This window comes from Coregonus clupeaformis, unplaced genomic scaffold (genome assembly GCF_020615455.1).
Source record: "Coregonus clupeaformis isolate EN_2021a unplaced genomic scaffold, ASM2061545v1 scaf0001, whole genome shotgun sequence".
NCBI classification, from domain to species: Eukaryota; Metazoa; Chordata; class Actinopteri; order Salmoniformes; family Salmonidae; genus Coregonus; species Coregonus clupeaformis.
In genome coordinates, this window is record NW_025533456.1 from 2,916,229 (window position 1) to 2,940,950 (window position 24,722).

The 24,722-nt window shown below is 46.4% G+C and overlaps 1 protein-coding gene across 1 annotated transcript; it reads right to left on the minus strand.

Annotated features, from left to right (window-relative positions):
* Window positions 1-255: 255 nt before the first annotated feature.
* On the minus strand, window positions 256-24,626 carry gigyf1a (GRB10 interacting GYF protein 1a). Its single transcript, XM_045212178.1, has 25 exons — window positions 24,450-24,626; window positions 22,144-22,716; window positions 21,891-21,954; window positions 21,061-21,190; window positions 18,898-18,993; window positions 18,610-18,727; window positions 14,810-14,921; window positions 14,082-14,296; window positions 13,724-13,938; window positions 13,439-13,541; window positions 13,068-13,277; window positions 8,075-8,232; window positions 7,712-7,871; window positions 7,268-7,434; window positions 6,680-6,789; window positions 6,358-6,458; window positions 6,195-6,268; window positions 5,840-5,977; window positions 5,482-5,667; window positions 4,923-5,131; window positions 3,784-3,950; window positions 1,113-1,276; window positions 960-1,007; window positions 722-866; window positions 256-427 (listed from the first exon to the last, which is right to left on the minus strand). The coding sequence occupies exons 3-25, from the start codon at window positions 21,923-21,925 to the stop codon at window positions 360-362; spliced, it is 3,129 nt and encodes a 1,042-aa protein (XP_045068113.1). The 5' UTR covers window positions 21,926-21,954; window positions 22,144-22,716; window positions 24,450-24,626; the 3' UTR covers window positions 256-359.
* Between the last annotated feature and the right edge of the window lie 96 nt (window positions 24,627-24,722).

Consider the following 24,722-nt stretch of genomic DNA (forward strand, 5'->3'; position numbering starts at 1 on the left):
TTAATAATAAAGTGCATTAGTTCAGTTTAAGGTGCTTAGTCTTATAAGTGCCAAGGGATACCCATCATTCCTTTTCCCCCGACAACATCGCTCTCTCTACTCAAGTGAACGATTGAAAGCAGGGGAGCCATTCTCTTTTCTAGGGGAGGGAGGTAGAACACAATCCTCTCCTCCCTCTCCCTATACGAGTTCTCCCCCCTATCCCCCTTCCCTCTCTCCCCCCATCCCCCCCCTCTCTCTGTCCCCCTATCCCTCTCCCTCTCCCCTCTAGCAGTGCACATTCGTCATCAGGTTTGTCTGATTAGTAGACAGAAGGCCTCAGGTAGTAGCTATTGCCGCTGCTGCTGATCAGATCTGGATCAGTAATCCTCCACCATCTCCATCTCATTCAGGCTCAGACGCTCGCCCGCGTTGTGGTATGAGTACCCTGGAGTCAGGACGGGAGAGAGATGGAGGGAAAGAAAAATAAACGGGGGAGAGAAAGAGAAAAGGAGGGGGTAGAGGTGGATGCAAGAGGAGAGGGGCAATTTCAGGAAGGCATAGAGCAGTTAAATCAGTTATGACAAAGAGCTATGACCAGCCTCCCAGCAGCCAATGAGAACATCCATCAGGTATGCAGTTTCCCGGAGTTGAGTGGTCACAGGTCATATTCAGGTACACGTATGGAAGTAATAAGTACACTATGTAACAGGTGTCAATAGGCTGAAGAGGCCAGTCCTACCTAAGATGCTGGGGTCAGAGTGCAGCATCACAGGCTGTTTCTTCTTCTTCATGCCCCCCTGGGTGTCGTACAGACCTCCCTTCCCCATCTGGGCCGCCTGGAACATGGACTGCAGGGTGCTGGGGCTCACCCCCCGCATGGAGTCCTGGAGACAGAGGGGAGGAGAGGAGGAGTTACGAGGGATCCACTAATGTGTGTGTCACGCATAGCAGAGACACTTGTGAGAAACAGGTCTTACCGGCAGAGGGAAGTTGTTCATGGTCAGCCCTGCTACTTCCTTTGATAGCTGGGTGAAGACGAGAGGACAGGGCGAGCGGCAGATCATTATATGAACGAAGGCATCCTCAAAGCTAGAAGTTCACGCGCACACACACACACACACAGTACGTACCTGCTGCTGCTGCCTCTGCAGGTTCTGTTTCTGTTTGGCACGGCGCTCCAGGAAGTGCTTGGCAAACTCTTTGGCTTCCATGGTGTCTCCCAGGTAAGAGCGGATAAAGTCATGGACCTCGTAGGGAGACTCCACCTCCTTCAGGTACGCCACGATGGTGGACACTGGACATACACATGGTGATAAGATAAGCATAGATACCATGGGGACAAGAAAGACCGATAGAAAGAGAGAAGGAATGGAAAGCCTCAAATCTGGAAAGATCGGGAGGAAAAACTTAACGAGGTTATAGACAAGGGCCCGGTTTCGCAAAACATCTTAAGCAATGTTCCTTCTAAGCTCCGCGGGTGTGCAGCGAGAAATACAGTATCAGCTCACGGAGAGAAGCACGAGATTAGTAAACACTATCAACGTTTCCCTTTACTGTGGCAATTGTGATCGAATCAATGCAATATTAGCCACTTTTAATGCAACATAACGAAACAAAACAAACTACGCAAGAGATTCTGTTGTAGGCAGAACGCATCAGAGTAGGATTCTGTTGCATTGACACGCTCTACACAGACCGGTGCGGCACAACCAATCAGAGCTGCAGTAGGCCTAAATGCAAATAGGCCATTGCCATATATGGATCTGCGCCATTTACTTTGAACTGGACTGTGTTTACAGCATGAACGGTCGTGAGTGGATGCGCTTGTTTTGAGATCAAAGCAAGAGCTGCATGTACACGTGTGCACATGTAGTTAATATCCTTTGCTAGTTAGTGAGTTATTAGCCCAGTTATAGATCATTTGTAATCAGCAATAGGGGAGTGATTACTTCCTACAAGAGCACAAAACGTGTACATTTCTAGATCAGGTAAAGAGCATTTTTTTGTCTTAAAAAGAGGCAGTGTGGTATTTTGAGACAGGCTTGAATAAGCTTAGTAGCCAATAGGGAGAGGGTAGCATAATTTGTCTGATTAACTGTAATAATGGTATGGGAATAATAATGCATTATATTTGCAAAGTGGTTTGTTGCGTCAAACACATTTTCAGGCAACTCCTTCTCTGAAGGGCAAGTGGATAAATAAGTTAATGTCAAGCCCTGCATGTCTTTTTCAAAAGTGTCATGAATGTAGGTCTACATTGAACACCACACATTGGCTGCTACTGTAGGCTGAATGATAGAATAGCTATTTCCATGTTAGAATGTTATGGGATACATTTTCTCCATTGTTTGTGATGGTAGGCCACTCTGGTAGACCTACATTATGATCAAATAGCTACAGTAGCCTACTTGGCTACTGTTAAAACTAACTTAAAAGCAGGTACAGCCTCAGTGTTAACAGTAAACGTGCGCTGGAAGTTGCACAGAATTTTCACAAAGTTTGTGCTCAGCAGACCTGAAATTTGCTCAGTGGCAAAAAAAATTTGAGGGAACATTGATCTTAAGGCTAAGTTAATCGTTAGAACTGATGGAAGAGCATCTTTACATTTCTGAGCCGTTTCCCAAAACTGTCTTTATTAATGTTGCACTTGAAATCGCTCGTAATCTAACACCTGCCTCAGACCACTTATAGAACAGCTAAGTGCATCTTTAGATCACTGTTTGCCCTCCTGCGTCACTTTACACACAGAAAATCTCTGCTAAACATAAACATTTTCATTCTATCTGTCTCTCTGTGACCGCTGAAAACGTCATAGTTCTCAACATAAATAGCCTAAAAAGTTTGCAATATTATAAACAAGCGAAGCAAGGATGCCTTTTTTTTTTAGGAAAACCGAGAGAACCAAATTATATTATAGCTAGATTATTAGGCTAAATATTGACATCACTTTCATGTATGTGCAATCGATAGACCTACCTAGTATTAAACCATTTGGCCATTGAGCCGCTTAAATATAGGTATCTTTTAGGCCAAAACGATTATAATTTCACTGTAGCCTAACCAATAACCTAAAGGTCAACATATTAGGTATACGGCAATGTCGCTTAACTTGCTACTTCATGTTTAATTATTGTAATAATTTTTATTGGTTTAATAATTTAATTGTAGAATATCTGTAGGCCTACTTAAAGCTCAATTCCTGCCTGCCATTAGGCTACAATGATTTGTTGAGCAATTACGAAAACCGGTGTCATCCAAATTTTTAGGTCACGTTGATATTTTCTATAGTTTACACATACTGAAGAAACGCAGACTTTACATAAATATTGCATACAAAATAGCATGAGAACACACTTATGATTGTATTATGGCGAACGTATTAAAACACAATAGGCTACAGAACATTTCATCTCTCGATGGGAAAACTGTATTGTGTAACAAAATCGACTTTGAAAAGCCATAAGAGCTACAGTGAGCTCTTTAGCCTATATTCTGGAATCATTTTCAGCACGGGACAGCTCCTGTAACGACACAGTTAAGATTCACTTTGTAACGAGTGCACTGCATGGCGTTTTGGGAAAACAGCGTGTGACGTCTTCGGACGTTATTTTTATGATGCATCGTTAAAAACACTCCTAAACCTACGTTCCATCGCTAAATCGGGAAACCGGGCCCAGGGTGGGGGATTGAGTGATATAAGAGGAGCGCTGAACTATTGATACTTGAATAGGGACAGGAGGTGGGGAGAAGGAAGTGAGTTAACATCCAGAGAGAGGAACTCTGACAAACAGCATTGACTACCGTCCAGTGGAGAGGAGGTGTTGTTGGCTTGGGTGTTGAGGGCGTGCAGCATCTGTTCACACCAGGTGGTGAACCCATCCTGAGGCGTCTTGATGCCCTGCAGCAGCTTCAGCAGCTTGTCCTCCTCATCCGTACGCTGCTTCCTACAGCTCAGCATATACTGCTCACTACAGGGAGGGAGGAGAGGGAGAGATACAAAGACACAGAAAGGGAGAGAGGTTTAACATTTAAACATACACAGACACATACCTAGACACACACTCAACATGTACTGCTCACTGCAGTGGGAGGCAAAGAGGTATAGGTTAAATACACACTTCACACATTAAGGGCTGATTCCCCGGACACAGATTAAGTTTGGACTAAAAAGCATCTTCAATAGAGAATCTCCACTGAGCAGCCCTATATGTAAACACACATAGACAATTTACTGTTCATAGGAACAGGTGAGTGAAAGAGTTTTACACTCAAAACCCACACACCTAATGACTAATATGTAGCTAGTATACAGGGTACACATAGCAAAGACAGGAGAGAGAGTGAGGGGGGAGAGAGAGAGCGAGAGAGAGAGAGAGAGAGATACACTGAGTATACCAAACAGTAGGAAGACATTAGGAATCGAGTGTCACTCCCTTTTGAACTCAGAACAGCCTCCATTCGTCAGGGCATAGACTCTACAAGATGTCAAAAGCATTCCACAGGGATGCTGGCCCATGTTGACTCCAATGCTCCCCACAGTTGTGTCAAGTTGGCTGGATGTCCTTTGGGTGGTGGACCATTCTTGATACAAACAGGAAACTGGTGAGCGTGGGGGAAAACCCAGCATCTTTGCAGTTCTTGACACACTCAAACCAGTGCGCCTGGCACCTACTATCATACCCCGTTCAAAGGCACTTAAATATTTTGTCTTGTCCATTCACCCTCTGAATGGCCCACATACACAATCCATGTCTCAATTGTCTCAAGGCTTATAAATCCTTCCTGTCTTCTCCCCTTCATCTACACTGATTGAAGTGGATTTAGCAAGTGACATCAATTAAGGATCATAGCTTCCACCTGAATTCACCTGGTCAGTCTATGTCATGGAAAGAGCAGGTGTTCTTAATGTTTCGTATACTCAGTGTGTGTGTTGTCAGTACCTGAGTGAGGGGCTGCTGCGGCTGTTCTTCAGACCTTGCATGCTGCTGCTTCTGGTCTGGTTCTTCACCGCCTCGTCCCACAGACCCATGCCTCCGCCGCCCCCAGCCTTACCCTCCATCCCCCCTCCGCCTCCCCACAGGCCCCCCGGGACAGCACCTCCGTCCCCCCACTGACCCATGGAGGAACCCCCCATGGACAGGCCTTGGTGCTGAGGAGAGAGAAAGGAGACGGAACATCAATACTAGAACAGAGTGGATAGGAAACCAACAGAAAGCATAAATGTAATACACTAATGCATTGTATCTACAAGCATTTCCACTGCCACTCAATGTGAGTGCTCTGTGGGAGTGTCAGCACTGTCTCATTTTTCCCCATTTGTGGTCACACAGTCCCTCTCTTGCTATTTGAGTAGGCTTTCTTAGGCAGAGTGAACTTGGGTGATCCCATAAATTCTGAAGAACACTGTACATGTGTCTATGCTATTACGTTTGCTATTTTGCCATCTTCTGTGTGTGTGTGTGTGTTGTGGTGTGTGTAGGTCTTTTAGTAACTACTTACACGTTCTCTCTGCTGCTGCTGGGCTCTCTGCTGCTGTTTAAGAAGCCTCTCTGCCTCCTGCATGTCCAGCAGACTGAGGCCCTTGGCCCCTGGCTTGTTGAGGGCCCCAGTGCCCCAGCCTGATCCCACCCCGGAGCCTGAGCCCTGCTGGAGCAGCTTCATGATCAGCTCCTGCTGCTGGCGACACTGGAGGGAGACACACACAGTATAAGGGTATGGTACAACATAAGATGGTAACACACACGTCAGAGACACACAGCCAGCACTCGCTGAGACAGCAATCAAACTACCGCCCCTCACAATTGCCCCTTGTGAGATAGAGCTAGATAAAGTAATTCTCCTCCTCTGTCTCTCTCACCTGTTTGCGTCTGAAGATCTCCTCCTCCTCCCTCCTCTTCTGCTCCTCCTGCTGCCTCCTCTTCTCTTCCCTCCTCTTGCGCTGTTCCTCCTCCTCACGCTTCGTCCTGAGTTCAGCTTCTCTCCTCTCCAGCTGGAGCTGCCCAGGGGTCAGGGGGCAAAGGTCATGGGGGTCAGGGTGGAATACAGGTGACTTTGTTTTCAAAGACAAAGTTCAAAATGAAAAGTGGCAAAAGGGATGTTATGGGCTGTACTGTCCTTATGGGTTCTACTCAACTAGAAATAGTTTTTCCATTTTGACAAGCGCATGGAGATGCGCTACTAGATTCCCACAGCCAGAGGGCGCCATCACTCACCTTCTGAAGCTGTTCGAGAGTTGGACCCTGAGTTGAAGAATTCATTGTTAAGTCCCATAAACTGGCTTCACCGCCTGATTGGACAGAAGAGTGTCGCAGAGTCATTCCACACTATACCGTAGCATATGTGTGTGTGTGTGTGTGTGTGTGTGTGTGTGCGTACCTGATTGCTGTGAAGCTGAGGTATGCATGTCCCACATGGACCCTGTATCTGGCACTGACATCGACCTGTTCACCGAAGGCAAGATACCCTGCTCTCCGCACCTAGGACAGAAAAGCAAGAGACTTACAAGACATGGAAACTTCTAGAAAAATGCAGATAAAAGACAGGGGAGACTTTCCTGCGTGCATAAGTCAACCCAGCTCTCACTCAATTATTTTCACATTTTTTTTTGTGGCTCCACTTTGCTTAGTTTCAAATTCCATCTTCCACACAACCGTCATGTGTAATTGTTTCCTATGTAGTACATGTCGATCCCACACACCTGCTGATGAGCTGGAATAGCTGCTGCTGCTGCTGGAGCTGTTGATAGAGGGTTGCTGCTGCCAGGTCCTGTTGCTGCTGCTTCTTCAGACGGTCCTGATCCATGTTACCCTGAGAGGAGAAGGTAAGGAACACACAGGATATATTCAGGGGAAAATCACACACACACGTAGGAGCTGCATACACAGATCGGAATTAAAAACACAAGCACGTACGCAAGCACACAGTAATCTCATACAACACAGCTAGAGAAAACCCTACAATTCCGAGTTGAGTTCGAGGGCACTAGAGCATTGCGAAAGCATGACTAAGTCGCTTTGGATAAAAGAGTCTGCTGAAGGGCTTCGATTATTATTATAATAGCACTGCTCTAAAAATAAACAAACAAGTTATAGCATTCAAGGCAGTAAATCTTCACTAGTTTACATTCCACAATCACTCCATAAACCACAACATTATGTTTCTCCTTCAGCAAACTCCACATACCCTCCTCCCATCCCTCCACCACCCCATCCCTATCCACAGCTCTTTCACTCACAGCAGACCCCCGGGGCGGCAGCAGCTGAGGGCGTGGTGGTGGAGGCCTCACCAGCAGGGGCGGCGGGGAGGGCCCGGGGGCGAAAGGCACACGTCCCCACATCTTGATGACGTCACCCAGCGGCTGGAAGCCCTCGTCACAGCCCCTCTTCACCAGCAGAGACATGGAGAAGTAGCCCGCCTGGAACCACTCACACATCTCCAGGGTGGTGAATGGACCTGTGGGGAGAGGGGAGAGAGTAGAGGTAGGGGGAGGATGGGGAGAGAAGTGACAAAAAAAGAAAGTGAAGGTAAAGCAGAAAAGAGGGCGAGAGGGAGAGGGAGGATGATGTGAGAGGAAAGAGGGTGAGAAGGGGTAGCAGAGTTGAGAGGTGCCACTTGTTGCCTAGGGATGTGCGATTTCCTGTGTGTGGTTTTGTACGTGTACATGTGATTGTGTGCGTCTGCCCACATGTAGGCCTATGTATCAATGTATGTTGCAACAGTGTGTGTTTACCCTGGATCTCTGCCTGGGGGTCCTTGTAGAACCACTTCATGGCAGCGTCGTGGGAGAGTGGTAGTGCTGCCGCTGTGTTTCTGCCGTCCTGCAGCGTCTGAGTGAAGCTCTCCTCCTCTAAAGACGTGTCCTGCAGGGACGCCACCATCTTCTCTGCCTCCTGCACACAGGATGGTTCATTAAACATCTACAACTCTTACCAATGGTTCTTCCAAAACGACTAGCTCCTTAACCAGAAATATTACTAGATACTGAGACTGGAGTGTTTCAGACCATCAACTGTCTTACACCAAGCCAAAGAGGTCCAGAGCTAGGCTTAAAATGGGTCCTGGAAACCGGCCCCCAGACTTGTACTGTTCTTACCTGTTGCAGGTGTTTCATGCCCTCGTCGTCCTCGGTGTCGCCCCCCGGTGGCAGGGGGAGGTGGTTAGCAGCAGAGGAGGAGGGAGGGGGTGAAGGCAGACTGGAGGTGCTGGGGCTCTGTTGGGTGGTGGAGCACCCTGCTGGAGAGGCCTCGAGAACTACAACAACAAAATCAGAGCATGTCGGTGAAGAGCGCTTCATGTTCTCACGGTTTATATATGCATCTGTATGGTTTTTGTTTTTTCATGTACTGCTAAAATAAATACTTAATTTACATTTTATTTTTTTGATTTAGAACGGTGGTCGGGAGAGGTTGTGTTTTCTCTAGCAGGAGGTAAGCTTGGCTTCTTATATGGTGTTGAGTAAAGCTTAAACCATGTATTTAGATTGTAGTTAGGTATTATAGGTAGTTTACTCAGGTAGTTATTGTAGGTAATTATTGTAGGTAAGGACTGTATTCGGCGGACCCCGGCGAAGCACGAGGCTAGCTTACCCACTACTTGGACCAACAAAGCTAGCTAGCTAGCTAGCGGGTAGCTACTGGTAACTTTTAGCAACAGTGGTTAATTGTTTCCAATGTTATTTCACGCTTAAGAGTACCTGTGATTGAGCCAGCTAGCCGTCACCATTCAGCTGTTTTTCTAACCTCATTATCATTAACGTTAGGTGGTTGGTAGCTGCTGTACTTAATTACGGCTACTGATTGCAGTCTGCCAGTTTGGCTTTATACATAGCTTGGGCTTTGTCGAGTAAGGCTTAAACTATGTATTTAGATTGTAGTTAGGTATTATAGGTAGGCATCGTGGGCTGTATATTATTAAGTAGTATAGGTAGGCATCGTGGGCTGTTGTGGGTAGCTGTTGTGTAGTTATTGTAGGTTACTTTTGTATTCGGGCGGTGCCGGGTGTAGCACGAAGCTAGCTAGCTAACTCACCTCCTGGATTAGCTGGCGAGTAGCTATTAGCAACGGTAGCAACTAAAAACAATATCCTTTTAGCCAGCTACATTCGTTCGCAGCGACGCCGTTTTTCAAACAAAGTCAACACAGCAGCCATTGCTAGCCAGCCAACACTACCAGCTGGCTGTACTGTGGTAGCTAAATACAATATCTTTGTGCTAGCTACCCAACGTTTAATCATTGCTGTGTTATGAAAGGTAAGCTTGGCTTCTTATATGGTGTTGAGTTAAGCTTAAACCATGTATTTAGATTGTAGGTAGGTATTGTAGTTTGGTATTATAGGTAGCTTACTCAGGTAGTTATTGAAGGTTATTGTAGGTAATTATTGTAGGTAAGTATTGTATTCGGCAGACCCCGGCGAAGCACGAGGCTAGCTTACCCACTACTTGGACCAACAAAGCTAGCTAGCTAGCTAGCGGGTAGCTACTGGTAACTTTTTGCAACTGTGGTTAATTGTTTCCAATGTTATTTCATGCTTAAGAGTACCTGTGATTGAGCCAGCTAGCTGCTACCATTCAGCTGTTTTTCTAACCTCATCCGAGGCATTAACGTTAGGTGGTTGGTAGCTGCTGTACTTAATTACAGCTACTGATAACAGTCTGCTGTAGTTTACAACAATTCTAATTTCTAAAGTGGAAGTTGGGAGAGTTTTACTCGGGTGGTTCAGTGAAACAATTATAGTTTCTGAGGTGGAAGTTGGGAGAGTTATATATAATTTTTTTTTTTTTGGTGAGGGAGGCCTGCTCTCTCCTTTCCCAGATGTTTAGTTCATTTCATTCCGATCTCCTCTGCATTATTGTAGCCATCTGCTGCAGCCTGTCAACTATGCCTCTGCCTATCCCTGTTCTCTCCTCTCCGCACAGGCTACACAAACGCCTCACACCGCGTGGCTGCTGCCTCTCTAACCTGGTGGTCCCTGCACGCACCACACACCTGGAGTTCCAGGTCTCAGGCAGCCTCTGGAACTGCCGTTCTGCCGCCAACAAGGCTGACTTCATCCCAGCCTATGCTACCCTCCAGTCCCTCGACTTCCTGGCGCTGACGGAAACATGGATTACCACTGAAAACACTGCTACTCCTACTGCTCTCTCCTCGTCTGACCATGTGTTCTCGCATACCCCGAGAGCATCTGGTCAGAGGGGTGGTGGCACAGGAATCCTCATCTCTCCCAAGTGGTCATTCTCAATTTTTCCCCTAACCCATCTGTCTATCTCCTCATTTGAATTCCACGCTGTCACAGTCACTAGCCCATTTAAGCTTAATATCCTTGTCATCTATCGCCCTCCAGGTTCCCTTGGAGAGTTCATCAATGAGCTTGACGCCTTGATAAGTTCCTTTCCTGAGGATGGCTCACCCTTCACAGTTTTGGGGGATTTCAACCTCCCTATGTCTACATTTGACTCATTTCTCTCTGCCTCCTTCTTTCCACTCCTCTCCTCTTTTGACCTCACCCTCTCACCATCCCCCCCCCACTCACAAGGCAGGCAATACGCTTGACTTCATCTTTACTAGATGTTGCTCTTCTACTAATCTCACTGCAACTCCCCTCCATGTCTCCGACCACTACTTTGTATCCTTTTCTCTCTCGCTCTCCTCCAACACTACTCACTCTGCCCCTACACAGATGGTAACGCGCCGCCGCAACCTTCGCTCTCTCTCTCCCACTACTCTCTCCTCTTCCATCCTATCATCTCTTCCCTCTGCTCAATCCTTCTCCCTCCAATCTCCTGATTCTGCCTCCTCAACCCTCCTCTCCTCCCTTTCTGCATCCTTTGACTCCCTGTGTCCCCTATCCTCCCGGCCGGCTCGGTCCTCCCCTCCAGCTCCGTGGCTTGATGACTCATTGCGAATTCACAGAACAGAGCTCCGGGCAGCTGAGCGGAAATGGAAGAAAACTAAACTCCCTGCCGACCTGGCATCTTTTCACTCCCTCCTCTCTACATTTTCTTCATCTGTTTCTGCTGCTAAGGCCACTTTCTACCACTCTAAATTCCAAGCATCTGCCTCTAACCCTAGGAAGCTCTTTGCCACATTCTCCTCACTGCTGAACCCCCCCTCCTCCCTCTCTGTGGATGACTTTGTCAACCACTTTGAAAAAGAAGGTTGACGACATCCGATCCTCGTTTGTTAAGTCTAATGACACTGCTGGTCCTGCTCACACTGCCCTACCCTATGCTTTGACTTCTTTCTCCTCTCTCTCTCCAGATAAAATCTTGCGACTAGTGACTGCAGGCCGCCCAACAACCTGCCCCGCTTGACCCCATCCCCTCCTCTCTTCTCCAGACCATCTCCGGTGACCTTTTCCCCCTACCTCACCTCGCTGATCAACTCATCCTTGACCGCTGGCCATGTCCCTTCCGTCTTCAAGAGAGCGAGAGTTGCACCCTTCTCAAAAAACCAACACTCGATCCCACTGATGTCAACAACTACAGACCAGTATCCCTTCTTTCTTTTCTTTCCAAAACTATTGAGCGTGCCGTCTTTAGCCAACTCTCTTGCTATCTCTCTCAGAATGACCTTCTTGATCCAAACCAGTCAGGTTTCAGGACTGGTCATTCAACTGAGACTGGTCTTCTCTGTGTCACGGAGGCTCTCCGCACTGCTAAAGCTAACTCTCTCTCCTCTGCTCTTGTCCTTCTAGACCTGTCTGCTGCCTTTGATACAGTGAACCATCAGATCCTCCTCTCCACCCTCTCCGAGCTGGGCATCTCCGGCGCGGCTCACTCCTGGATTGCGTCCTACCTGACCGGTCGCTCCTACCAAGTGGCGTGGCGAAGCTGTCTCCGCACCACGTGCTCTCACCACTGGTGTCCCCCAGGGCTCAGTTCTAGGCCCTCTCCTTTTCTCCCTATACACCAAGTCACTTGGCTCTGTCATATCCTCACATGGCCTCTCCTATCATTGCTACGCTGACGATACACAACTAATCTTCTCCTTTCCCCCTTCTGATAACCAGGTGGCGAATTGCATCTCTGCATGTCTGGCCGACATATCAGTATGGATGACGGCTCACCACCTCAAGCTGAACCCTGGCAAGACGGAGCTGCTCTTCCTCCCGGGGAAGGACTGCCCGTTCCATGATCTCGCCATCACGGTTGACAACTCCGCTGTGTCCTCCTCCCAGAGTGCGAAGAGCCTTGGCGTGACCCTGGACAACACCCTGTCGTTCTCCGCTAACATCAAGGCGGTGACCCGATCCTGCAGGTTCATGCTCTACAACATTCGGAGAGTACGACCCTGCCTTACACAGGAAGCGGCACAGGTCCTAATCCAGGCACTTGTCATCTCCCCGTCTGGATTACTGCAACTCGCTGTTGGCTGGGCTCCCTGCCTGTGCCATTAAACCCCTACAACTCATCCAGAATGCCGCAGCCCGTCTGGTGTTCAACCTTCCCAAGTTCTCTCACGTCACCCCCCTCCTCCGCACACTCCACTGGCTTCCAGTTGAAGCTCGCATCCGTTACAAGACCATGGTGCTTGCCTATGGAGCAGTGAGGGGAACGGCACCTCCGTACCTTCAGGCTCTGATCAGTCCCTACACCCAAACGAGGGCATTGCGTTCATCCACCTCTGGCCTGCTGGCTCCCCTTCCTCTGCGGAAGCATAGTTCCCGCTCAGCCCAGTCAAAACTGTTCGCTGCTCTGGCACCCCAATGGTGGAACAAGCTCCCTCACGACGCCAGGACAGCGGAGTCACTCACCACCTTCCGGAGACATTTGAAACCCCACCTCTTTAAGGAACACCTGGGATAGGATAAAGTAATCCTTCTACCCCCCCCCCAAAAAAAAATAAAAAAAAAGTATAATTGTAAAGTGGTTATCCACTGGCTATAGGGTGAATGCACCAATTTGTAGTCGCTCTGGATAAGAGCGTCTGCTAAATGACGTAAATGTGCCCTTGAGCAAGGCACTTAACCCTAATTGCTCCTGTAAGTCGCTCTGGATAAGAGCGTCTGCTAAATGACTAAAATGTAAACGTAAATTAGAGATAGTATTTATGACAGTCTCTTTTTCTATCACAGTGTGTATGGAGTACCTTCACTTGGCATCTTGCTGGCCTTGACAGGGACAGGAACAGGGTGGCTGTTGGCCATCTGAGAGGCCTCCAGCTCAGCCACGGTGAGGGACAGCTGGGGCATGGGGGGGTTGAGGCCCAGAGCTGGAGGGGCAGAGAGGGGGCCAGGGGGAGAGGAGGAGGAGGAAGAGGAGGAAGAGCGACTAGTCCCAGCGGATTCCTTTACATCTACTGGAGAGAGAGAGAATGAGGAAAGAAAAAGGACAGTAAATATGTATTTTATTTTTATTTTTTTTATTAAGGATAGACAATATGAAAAACACTCGTAAACCTTGAGAGACCACGAGGTGATTGAGGTAAAGATATCAATTAAAAAGTGCAGTTCCCCTCACCTCTCTGTCCTCCATTCATGATCCTTTCTATGTCAGAAACACTCTCCCCCTCTTCTTCCTCCTCTTCTATTCCCTGGAAGTCAAATTCCTCCTCCTTTCCACCCTTCCGCAAGAGAGAGATCGAAGACAGAAAGACACGGAGAGAGTAAGAGTTACGATTTTCTGAATATTCAACTGAATTCACAGAATAACTAGATGACTGAGACACAGAAACACGGGCATATTTGTAGACAACCTCCTTGCACGCACGCACTTAACACACATACCAACACTAACACACACTACCTTGGATATGGGGAGGAAGGCCCCAGAAGCGTCAAAGGTGCCCATCTCTCCTTCCTCTTCATCAGTGCACCACTCAGGCAGTCCGTCTCTGTCGTCCTCTAACCCCTCGCTCCCGGCCCGCCTGCGACCCCCGCTGAAGTCAAACTCAAACTTCCTGCGACGCCCCTCAACCAGACAGTCGTGCTCCCGCCAGCCTGCTGACCTTGGACCTCCGTCTGAGAGAAGGAGGAGGGAGAGAGAGAGAGAGGGAGGGGGAGAGGAGGAGAATTCCATGAGTGATACAATCAGCAAAATCTACAGTTTCTCTTACAGCTAAACTGACATGGGAAATAATGTGTGTGTTTGCATAGTTTCCTACCATCTAATCTCCGTGCTCCGGCCAGTCTCCAGCTGCCCCCGGGGTCGGCCCCCTCCTCTTCCTCCTGCTCCTCTCGGAGGGTACGCCAGTTCTCACTGTCCGACCGTGTGTAGTCCTTCCTCGGTACCCCAGGCACTGGGACACCGGTCGCCTCCTCGAAGCCAACACGTACCCCCTCCCTGGCACGCACAGGCTTCTCAAAACGCCTCTCGCCCCTGGGGAAAGAGGGAGGGAGAGAAGGGAGGAAAGAGAGATCAGGAATGATGAATGGATCGACTCGCTTGCCTCTACAGAAGCGGTTACTTTTCCGTTCCGGGGAACACCAAATCAACATCAAAAGCTTGAGGACCACCATTCGCCGAGTTGTGGGTAATTTGTATTATTATTATTAAATATATTGGCGGTCAAATTGAGTCCATTTTAGCAGTGAATGTAATAAATTAAAGGTATATTATTATGAATCTATTTGCAGTGTGAAAAGTAATGTACATTTCCTTATAATACCATTAATACTCCCAACTTATTTTAAATGTTGGTATTCTTTTTCTTTCTTTTTTTAAAACTAAGAAACAAAATACATTTTAAGAAATTTGCGGAACACCTGAGGTACCCTCGCGGATGGTTCGCAGACCACAAGTTGGAAACCACTTCTCTACAGTGTTTAATTACAAATATATTTGTCAAGCCTCACTAACTCAAACTTAAAAGCAATAATGTGTGTTTTTCACCTGTCATCCCAGCTCTGGCTGCGGTGCATCTCTCTGGCTCCACGGCCGAAGCCTACCTCTCCGTCCTCAATACTTCTTTGGTAGAATCCTCCACTCTCTCCACGACCTCGCCCTGGAACAAGAACACACACACAATGAAAATCACACAAACACTCCAACTGTCATTTCCTCCACTGCACCAGACCAGACACACTTGAGATTCATATGCAAACAACGCTGTGTAAGCACGGTGCACATTCATAAGTACTGTGCGTTTAACAAGGTATAGTACATAAGTACTGGAATCATGTAGTAACCAAATAAAAAGTGTTAAACAAATCAAAATATATTTTATAGCCACCCTTTGCCTTGATGACAGCTTTGCACACTCTTGGCACTCTCTCAACAAGCTTCACCTGGAAAGCTTTTCCAACAGCCTTGAAGGAGTTCCCACATATGCTGAGCACTTGTTGGCTGCTTTTCCTTCACTCTGCCGTCCGACTCATCCCAAACCATCTCAATTGGGATGAGGTCGGGGGATTGTGGAGCCCAGGTCATCTGATGCAGCACTCCATCACTCTCCTTCTTGGTAAAATAGCCCTTACACAGCCTGGAGGTGTGTTGGGTCATTGTCCTGTTGAAAAACAAATGATAGTCCCACTAAGCCCAAACCAGATGGGATGGCGTATCGCTGCAGAATGCTGTGGTAGCCATGTTGGTTAAGTGTGCCTTGAATTCTAAATAAATAAGACAGTGTCACCAGCAAAGCACCCCCACACCATAACACCTCCTTCTCCATGCTTTACGGTGGGAACCACACATGCAGAGATCATCTGTTCACCCACACCGCGTCTCACAAAGACACGGTGGTTGGAACCAAAAATCTCCAATTTGGACTCCAGACCAAAGAACAAATTTCCACCGGTCTAATGTCCATTGCTCGTGTTTCTTGGCCCAAGCAGGTCTCTTCTTATTATTTAGTAGTGGTTTCTTTGCAGCAATTCGACCATGAAGGCCTGATTCACACAGTCTCCTCTGAACAGTTGATGTTGAGATGTGTCCGTTACTTGAACTCTGTGAAGCATTTATTTGGGTTGCAATTTCTGAGGCTGGTAACTCTAATCAACTTATCCTCTGCAGCAGAGGTAACTCTGGGTCTTCTATTCCTGTAGGCGGTCCTCATGAGAGCCAGTTTCATCATAGCGCTTGATGGTTGTTGCGACTGCACTTGAAGAAACTTTCAAAGTTCTTGAAATGTTCCGTATTGACTGACCTTCATGTCTTAAAGTAATGGACTGTCGTTTCTCTTTGCTTATTTGAGCTGTTCTTGCCATAATATGGACTTGGTCTTTTACCAAATAGGGCTATCTTCTGTATACCACACCTAATTTGTCACAACACAACTGATTGGCTCAAACGCATTAAGAAGGAAAGAAATTCCACAAGTTAACTTTTAACAAGGCACATCTGTTAATTGAAATGCATTCCAGGTGACTACCTCATGAAGCTGGTTGAGAGAATGCCAAGAGTGTGCAAAGCTGGCATCAAGGCAAAGGGTGGCTATTTGAAGAATCTCAAATCTCAAATATATTTTTATTTGTTTAACAGTTTTTTGGTTACTACACGATTCCATGTGTTATTTCATAGTTTGATGTCTTCACTATTATTCTACAATGTAGAAAATAGTAAAAATAAAGAAAAACCCTGAAATGAGTACGTGTGTCCAAACTTTTGACTGGCATTGTAACTACTGTGCGTTTAACAAGGTAAAGTACATACAGTGCATTCGGAAAGTATTCAGACTCCTTGACTTTCCACATTTGTTACGTTGCTGCTTTCTTCTAAAACTGATTAAATTATAAAAATGGTATTCATCAATCTACATACAATACCCCATAATAACAAAGCAAAAACAGGCTTTTAGACATTTCAGCTAATTTTTTATTTATTTTAAAAACTTAAATATCACATATACATAAGTATTCAGACCCTTTACTCAGTACTTTGTTGAAGCACCTTTGGCAGTGATTACAGCCTCGAGTCTTCTTGGGTATGACACTACAAGCTTGGCACACCGGTTTCTCCCATTCTTCTCTGCAGATCCTCTCAAGCTCTGTCAGGTTGGATTGGGAGTGTCGCTGCACAGCTATTTCCAGAGATGTTCGATCGGGTTCAAGTCCGGGCTCTGGCTGGGCCACTTAGGACATTCAGAGACTTGTCCCGAAGCCACTCCTGTGTTGTCTTGGCTGTGGGCTTAGGGTTGTTGTCCTGTTGGAAGGTGAACCTCGCCCCAGTCTGAGGTCCTGAGTGCTCTGGAGCAGGTTTTCATTAAGGATCTCTCTGTACTTTGCTCCGTTCATATTTCCCTCGGTCCTGACTAGACTCCCACTCCCTGAAAAACATCCCCACAGCATGATGCTGCCACCACCATGCTTCATCGTAGGGATGGTGCCAGGTTTCCTCCAGACTTGACGCTTGGCATTCTGGCCAAAGAGTTCAATGTTGGTTTCATCAGACCAGAGAATCTTGTTTTTCATGGTCTGAGAGTCCTTTAGGTGACTTTTGGCAAACTCCAAGCGGGCTTTCATGTGCCTTTTACTGAGGTGTGGGCTTCCGTCTGGCCACATAAAGGCCTGATTGGTGGCGTGCTGCAGAGATGGTTGTCCTTCTGGAAGGTTCTCCCATCTCCACAGAGGAACTCTGGAGCTCTGTCAGAGTGACCATTGGGTTCTTGGTCACCTCCCTGACCAAGGCCCTTCTCCACAGATTGGTCAGTTTTGCCAGCTGCCAGCTCTAGGAAGAGTCTTGGTGGTTCCAAACTTCTTCCATTTAAGAATGATGGAGGCCACTGTGTTCTTGGGGACCTTCAAAGCTGCAGACATTTTTTGGTACCCTTCCCCAGATCTGTGCCTCAACACAATCCTGTCTCGGAGCTCTACGGTCAATTCCTTCGACGTCGTGACTTGGTTTTTGCTCTGAGATGCACTGTCAACTGTGGGACCTTATATAGACAGGTGTGTGCCTTTCCAAATCATGTTCAATCAATTGAATTTACCACAGGTGGACTCCAATCAAGTTGTAGAAACATCTCAAGGATGATCAATGGAAACAGGATGCACCTGAGCTCAATTTTGAGTCTCACAGCAAAGGGTCTGAATACTTATGTAAATAAGGTATATTCTTTTTTAAATATAAATATGCAAAAAATTCTAAAAACCTGTTTTCGCTTTGTCATTATGGGGTATTGTGTATAGATTGATGAGGATTTTAATTTATTTATCCTTTTTAGAATAAGGCTGTAATGTAACAAAATGAGGAAAAGGTCAAGGGGTCTGAATACAGTACTGTAAGTACTGAGAGTTTAACAAGGTAAAGTACATAAGCAAGGCAGTCCAAGACAGGTGTGTCCTGACAAATGGACTATTTGGACAGGTCCAAGAAGAATCACAGTTATCAGATGAGGTCACACAAGCAAAAGTCTGCCTTAAATAAGTCTGGCTTTTCCGTTCCCTAGACTGAAATTGTTATGGCTTGAGCTCATTGCTGGAGCTCATTGCTCCTGTGATCATGTGCTCTGGGTAAAAGTTGCCCTTAGGCACAGATCTAGGATCAGCTTACCCTCCTATGCTTCTACATCTGCATTGCTTGCTGTTTGGGGTTTTAGGCTGGGTTTCTGTATAAGCACACTGTGAAATCTGCTGATGTAAAAAGGGGTTTATAAATTCATTTGATTGATAAATCCTAACCTTAAATCATTAGTGGCAAAACGCAGAACTGTTCATAGATCAGTGTCTAGGGAGCAATTATTGATAGTGTCTCACCTCGGCCTCCTCCTCGCGTGGTGCCTCTGCCTCGGGCCACGCCCGCTGGGGCAACTCCCCCTCCTTTACCCATGAGCCTCAGCACAGCCACACTGTTCACAGACATGGAGAAGTTCCTCTGAAAGGATAATGAAAGAATGTAGGGAATGTCAGTTGGGTGTGATCAAGTATGTGTCGCTCAGACTGAAAAATATAGATTTGTGTGTTTGGCAGCTTGTACGACCAGCAGTTTGAGACAGGTGTGTGTGTGTGTGTGTGTGTGTGTGTGTGTGTGTGTGTCCGTCTGACCTGCTCCTCCTCAGTGAGTGGCTCCAGTGCCAGTGGCTGCATGGGCTCATCTTGCAGAATAGAAGCAAACTCCTTATCCTGCATGTCCTCTGGGGCCTGGACACAACAACAGAGAACACAACAGCAACACAATGTAAACAAACTCTACTTAATATGGGGAAGTTAACAACACAGACACTTCACAACTATAGCATAACCTCACACATGAATCAGTCATACCACTATTACATGTCATTTCACAATTACGGCAGGTTGCAGGGACCCAGGTTAAGCCTACTCCTGGACTTAAATGCATAAGTAGTATTAGTAGCAGTAGTATAAGTAGTAGCAGTAGCAGCAGTAGTAGTAACAGCAGCAGCAAAAGTAATAACAGCAGTAGCAAAAAAAAAGGGAAGATACACCAGATAGGTGCAGTGAAATGTGTTGTTTTACAGGGTCAGCCATAGTAGTACAGCGCCCTGGTGTTATTTAGGGTTAAGTGCCTTGCTCAAGGGCACATCGACATACTTTTCACCTTGTTGGCTCAAGTATTCGAACCAGCTACCTTTCGGTTACAGGCCCAATGCTCTAACCGCTAAGCTACCTGCCGCCCTAATAGCAGTAGAAGCAGTAGTAGCAGTAAAAGAAACAGCAGTAGTAGTAACAACAGCAGTAGTAGTAGTAGTAGTAGTAGTAGTAGTAGTAGCAGCAGCAGCAGTAGTAGCAACAGTAGTAGAAGTACCGCAACAACAGAAGCAGCAGTAGTAGCAACAGTAGTAGCCGTAGTAGAAGCAACATTCGAACCAGCTACCTTTCGGTTACTGGCCCAGCGCTCTAACCACTAAGCTAACTGCCACCCTAATAGTAGTAGTAGCAGCAGCAGCAACAACAGCAGTAGTAGCAACAACAGCAGTAAAAAAGTAGTAGTAGCAACAGCAGCAGTAGTACTAGTAGTAGTACCAGCACTAGTAGTAGTAGTAGCAGCAGCACTAGTAGTAGTAGCAGCAGCAGCACTAGTAGTAGTAGTAGCAGCAGCACTAGTAGTAGCAGCAGCACTAGCACTAGTTGTAGTAGCAGCAGCACTAGTAGTAGCAGTAGTAGTAGTAGTAGTAGCAGCAGCACTAGTAGCAGTAGTAGTAGTAGTAGCAGCAGCACTAGTAGTAGTAGTAGCAGCACTAGCACTAGTTGTAGTAGCAGCAGCACTAGTAGTAGCAGTAGTAGTAGTAGCAGCAGCACTAGTAGTAGCAGCAGCACTAGTAGTAGTAGCAGCAGCAGCACTAGTAGTAGTAGTAGCAGCAGCACTAGTAGTAGTAGTAGTAGCAGCAGCACTAGCACTAGTTGTAGTAGCAGCAGCACTAGTAGTAGTAGTAGCAGCAGCACTAGTAGTAGTAGCAGCAGCAGCACTAGTAGTAGTAGTAGTAGCAGCAGCACTAGCACTAGTTGTAGTAGCAGCAGCACTAGTAGTAGCAGTAGTAGCAGCAGCACTAGTAGTAGTAGTAGCAGCAGCACTAGTAGTATCAGTAGCAGCAGCACTAGTAGTAGTATCAGTAGCAGCAGCACTAGTAGTAGTAGTAGCAGCAGCACTAGTAGTAGTAGTAGCAGCAGCACTAGTAGTAGTAGCAGCAGCAGCACTAGTAGTAGTAGCAGCAGCACTAGCAGTAGTAGCAGCAGCAGCACTAGCAGTAGTCGTAGTAGCAGCACTATTAGTAGTAGTAGTAGTATCAGTAGCAGCAGCACTAGTAGTAGTATCAGTAGCACTAGTAGCAGCAGCACTAGTAGTAGTATCAGTAGCAGCAGCACTAGTAGTAGTAGCAACAGCACTAGTAGTAGTAGTAGCAACAGCAGCAGTAGTAGTAGCAGTAACAGTAGTAGCACAGCAGTAGCAACAACAGCAGCAGCAGCAGCAGCAGTAGTAGTAGTAGTAGTAACAGTAGTATTAGTAGTACATTTACATTTTAGTCATTTAGCAGACGCTCTTATCCAGAGCGACTTACAGTTAGTGAGTGCATACATTTTCATACTGGCCCCCCGTGGGAATCGAACCCACAACCCTGGCGTTGCAAGCGCCATGCTCTACCAATTGAGCTACAGTAGCAACAGCAGCAGAAGTCCTAAGACTTCATCTTGACCTTTGTAAGCACCCATTTCATCAAACTGAGCACGGTGTGGCTTCCTCCTGCTCACCTTGTTCTCTTTGATATAAAGTGCTAACATCTCCTCTCGGCCGTAGCGATACTCGGCCAGCTTGTACTTTGGCATGGCGGGAGAAGGCGGGGGGGACGTCACACTCCCCCCACTGGATAGTGCACGGAGCCTGGATGGGTGGTGGGGGGGAACAGTCAACACACACATTCACACTCAAGATTACATCCCAACTCACTTCTTGGCAAACAGCACAAACGTATAATAGTAACCTCATTTACAATCTGAGCATTTCATTGAAGAATGTCTTAAAACGGGCTAGATTCTAACACCTGCTGTTTCACAAACAATAGCTCTATTTTACAGACTTTCGGCATACAAAGCCACCACACCATATCCAGCCAGTACTTTTTAAGAAAAGGGAAGGAAAGTGGAAAAAGGCATGGACGAAAATGTGTGCGCCACCGCATGCAAACTTTACAGAGGTGGGAGGAGTGATCTGGTGGTTGGCGGAGCACCAAGACGCACACGGCACAGCAGCCAGCAGTCACAGTCCATTTTTTATAGTGATCCAATTGACATTTTGGTCATTTAGTAGACGCTCTTATCCAGAGCGACTTACAATTAGAGAATGCATACATTTTTCATACTGGCCCCCTATTAGAGTTGACCAGCCACTGGCCGCCTACCAATCCAAGACCTACGTCTCCCTCCCTCCCTCCTCACATTAATCTCTACACAAACATTTACTGAGGGCTCAGCACCCAGGAGAGGAGGAGAGGAAATGGACAGAATAGAAGAAGAAGAGGACGGTAAGGGAAGGAGGAGTAGCAAGAGCGGTGAGGGAGAGGAAGAGAGGTAGAAGGAGTTACCATTCGGGGCCGAAGTTAAGTGTCTCAGCAGTCATATTCCTTATGTCTTTACAGAGCTGAGTATCTGGAGAAAAGTACAAAAGGATGCATCTGTCAGTGACACACACACACACACCAACTAACACACAGCATGCATGCTTGCTCGCACCCACAAACACGTGCGCACACATGCATACAGGCAGTATAAACACACCAACTAGGCGTACAATTTTCCAGACATGACCCCCCCCCCATACACAAACTTTGCTCTTACCCTGTCCAGAAGAGCGGACCAGGCTGGACAAGGCTGGACCAGGCTAGGACTGGCTTAGTTAGGCTTAGGTGAGAAGGCTGAGTGGTGCTTATTTAGCTGTGATCACAGAGCTCCCCAAAACACACACATAGAGATAGAGAATAGCTGCCTGTTTCAAGTGTGTATAGGGGATAGAGTGCTGGTTCGGGTAAGAGAACAGTTTGGAAGAAGCTTCTGCTCACAGCCGAAAAAAAGTAGTACAAATAAAAAACAAGAACAAACAAATTGGAATAAACTGTCAAGTCAATAACGACGAAACAAACTAAATAAAACACTGTCGATAGTAACAATAATGATTAGGACAACAGCAGTAATATCACACTTTAAAAAATAAAGATCCTTCTCGATTTAAATCTAAACGCAGGGAAGAAAACAGGCTGCTGGAACAGCTGCCAGGAGCTGACGCGACTCTCTCCCTCCTCCTCTCCCTCTCTTTTCTCTCCTTCCGTCGTTCTCTCTCCCACTGAAACGTGGCTTGACCAAGACTCTCCAGGTGAGGACACCTTTGATTCCTGACCACCTCCCTTCAAACTGCTGCAAAATAACAAGAAAAATAAAGATAAGTGAATGATAGCAAGTGTAGACTAAATAAATGGAACACACACAGACAGAGACAAGAGTAAGAAGAGTGAAAAACACACCCAGTCACTGTTTGGCAGACAGCCTATCTTCTGTTAGCCAAGGCTATCTATGTAATTAGATTTTTGTGTCGCCTTAACACATTCTTTTTAAAGCAGCTTGGAATGCTTAGGTTGTGTTGATTGATAAACTTCTTTAAGCATTTGGAATGTTCAGTATTTATTTTTCCTTAGAATATGACAGCTACTGTATTCTAGCCTACCACCCTGAGCATGCAACTCTGTGTTCCAAATTAATCATCAACAGCGCAAGACCTTAGCCATCAATAATAACTTAGTCAAAAAGGTTCAATTTTCATAGAATGTGTGCCCCAGTGACTAATTCAATTATGATGATGTCACCCTCTTACAAAAAAAACTGCACCTGTTGGTGACAGCACCTGCAAACACCATGGCAACAACAATATCTAAGGAACAGAATGCCAACCCCAGGCTTTGCCTTAAAAACAGACACCCAACAGTCAGACACCTAGGCTATGGGCTTGCGTTGCTGCCCCAATAGAATTAGAATTCATAGAATGTGCTAAACCCCTCAGACCGTGGCAATCTGATCCGGTGATTCTAATTCTATGGCTTCTCCTGAGAATAGGTGGACTTTTACACATGAACACAGAATCCTACTAATTACTACACGTGCTTAATTACGTCAGTTTTGTTTTGAGACGATTTCGCCGTGGGCTTTGAATGGGGCACCTGGCTCACGCCCAGGAGGCAGCCCGGTTCCAAATTAATCGAACCCCCTCACTGTTTGAGTTAAGAGGGTGCTCCTCCCACACCGATTTAGCCCGCTCAAGTCACGGGCCATATACCAGTGCCCCACGGCTCAGAAGAATCGAATCCGCCCAATATTAGCCTACAGTAAACAACATGGCCAACCCGTGTCCGATGGGTCGGTTCTGTAACGACAATTACCTAGCAGGATTCCGGTGTTATTTTCAGCAAAATAAAGTGATAATATGAGCTTGTTACTGCCTTTAATGTCAAATAATGTATAAATAGTTTGCCTTAAAGTTTAACCATTGTGGCAATCAATTGATTTAACTACTACAGCGTCCCGCTTGTTTGGAATTGAGTAGCAACTAGGAAGCTACTGTTGGGCCATGTAGCAACGCTAACAAGTCTCGAGTCAAAAACACATCTGAAAATGCACGGGACAATCGCTTTTAGCTAAAATGTTAACTACCTGGGTAACTTATCAATGAACACTGATATCGCCAGTTAATCATATTTCGATTACATAACACTTACAATGTGTATATCTAGCCGTGTAAGGCCTTGGATTTACATTCAAGGTTCAAAGACGGGCGGAGTGTCCGCGTGTGTTAATCGCGCTCCCCCTCTCGTCAATCGGCCGCCCTATCTACAACTCTAACTTTACCCCGCTGCTTACTTTGGCCTTCCACAACCTGAGCAAAACAAACCAATAAAACAGCAATGGTAACCGATAAAACATTGTACTACGGCTCGTTCAAAGCCCTATCTTCTGAAAGAAGATAATTTAGGTAGGCATTCGACTCGTGTTTGCATGTGCCTTCTCAAATTAAAGTGATTTGCTAGCTAAATCAAGAGTGCAGTTAGTAAACTAGCTTGCTACGATAGCTATATGTGACACTGCCAACCATAGCTTACCTTTCTGAAGCAATGTTGTTTATTTTTGAAATACGTTATTTTTGTGTACAATCTTCATTCATTCAATATTTTGTGAATGATTAAAAATATTGTTTTTATTATTTCCCCCCTCTCCTACGGTCGCTGCGTGTTGATGTCTAGTCGGCTCGCTACTCTTGTTGTTTGTGTTTTCAGAGAAAGATGGCCGTTGTACTCGCACCACGTGACTTGTGTTACGTGTAGTTGTTGGCCAATGTTAGGTATGTCGGTATACTATTTTAAGATGAACCACCC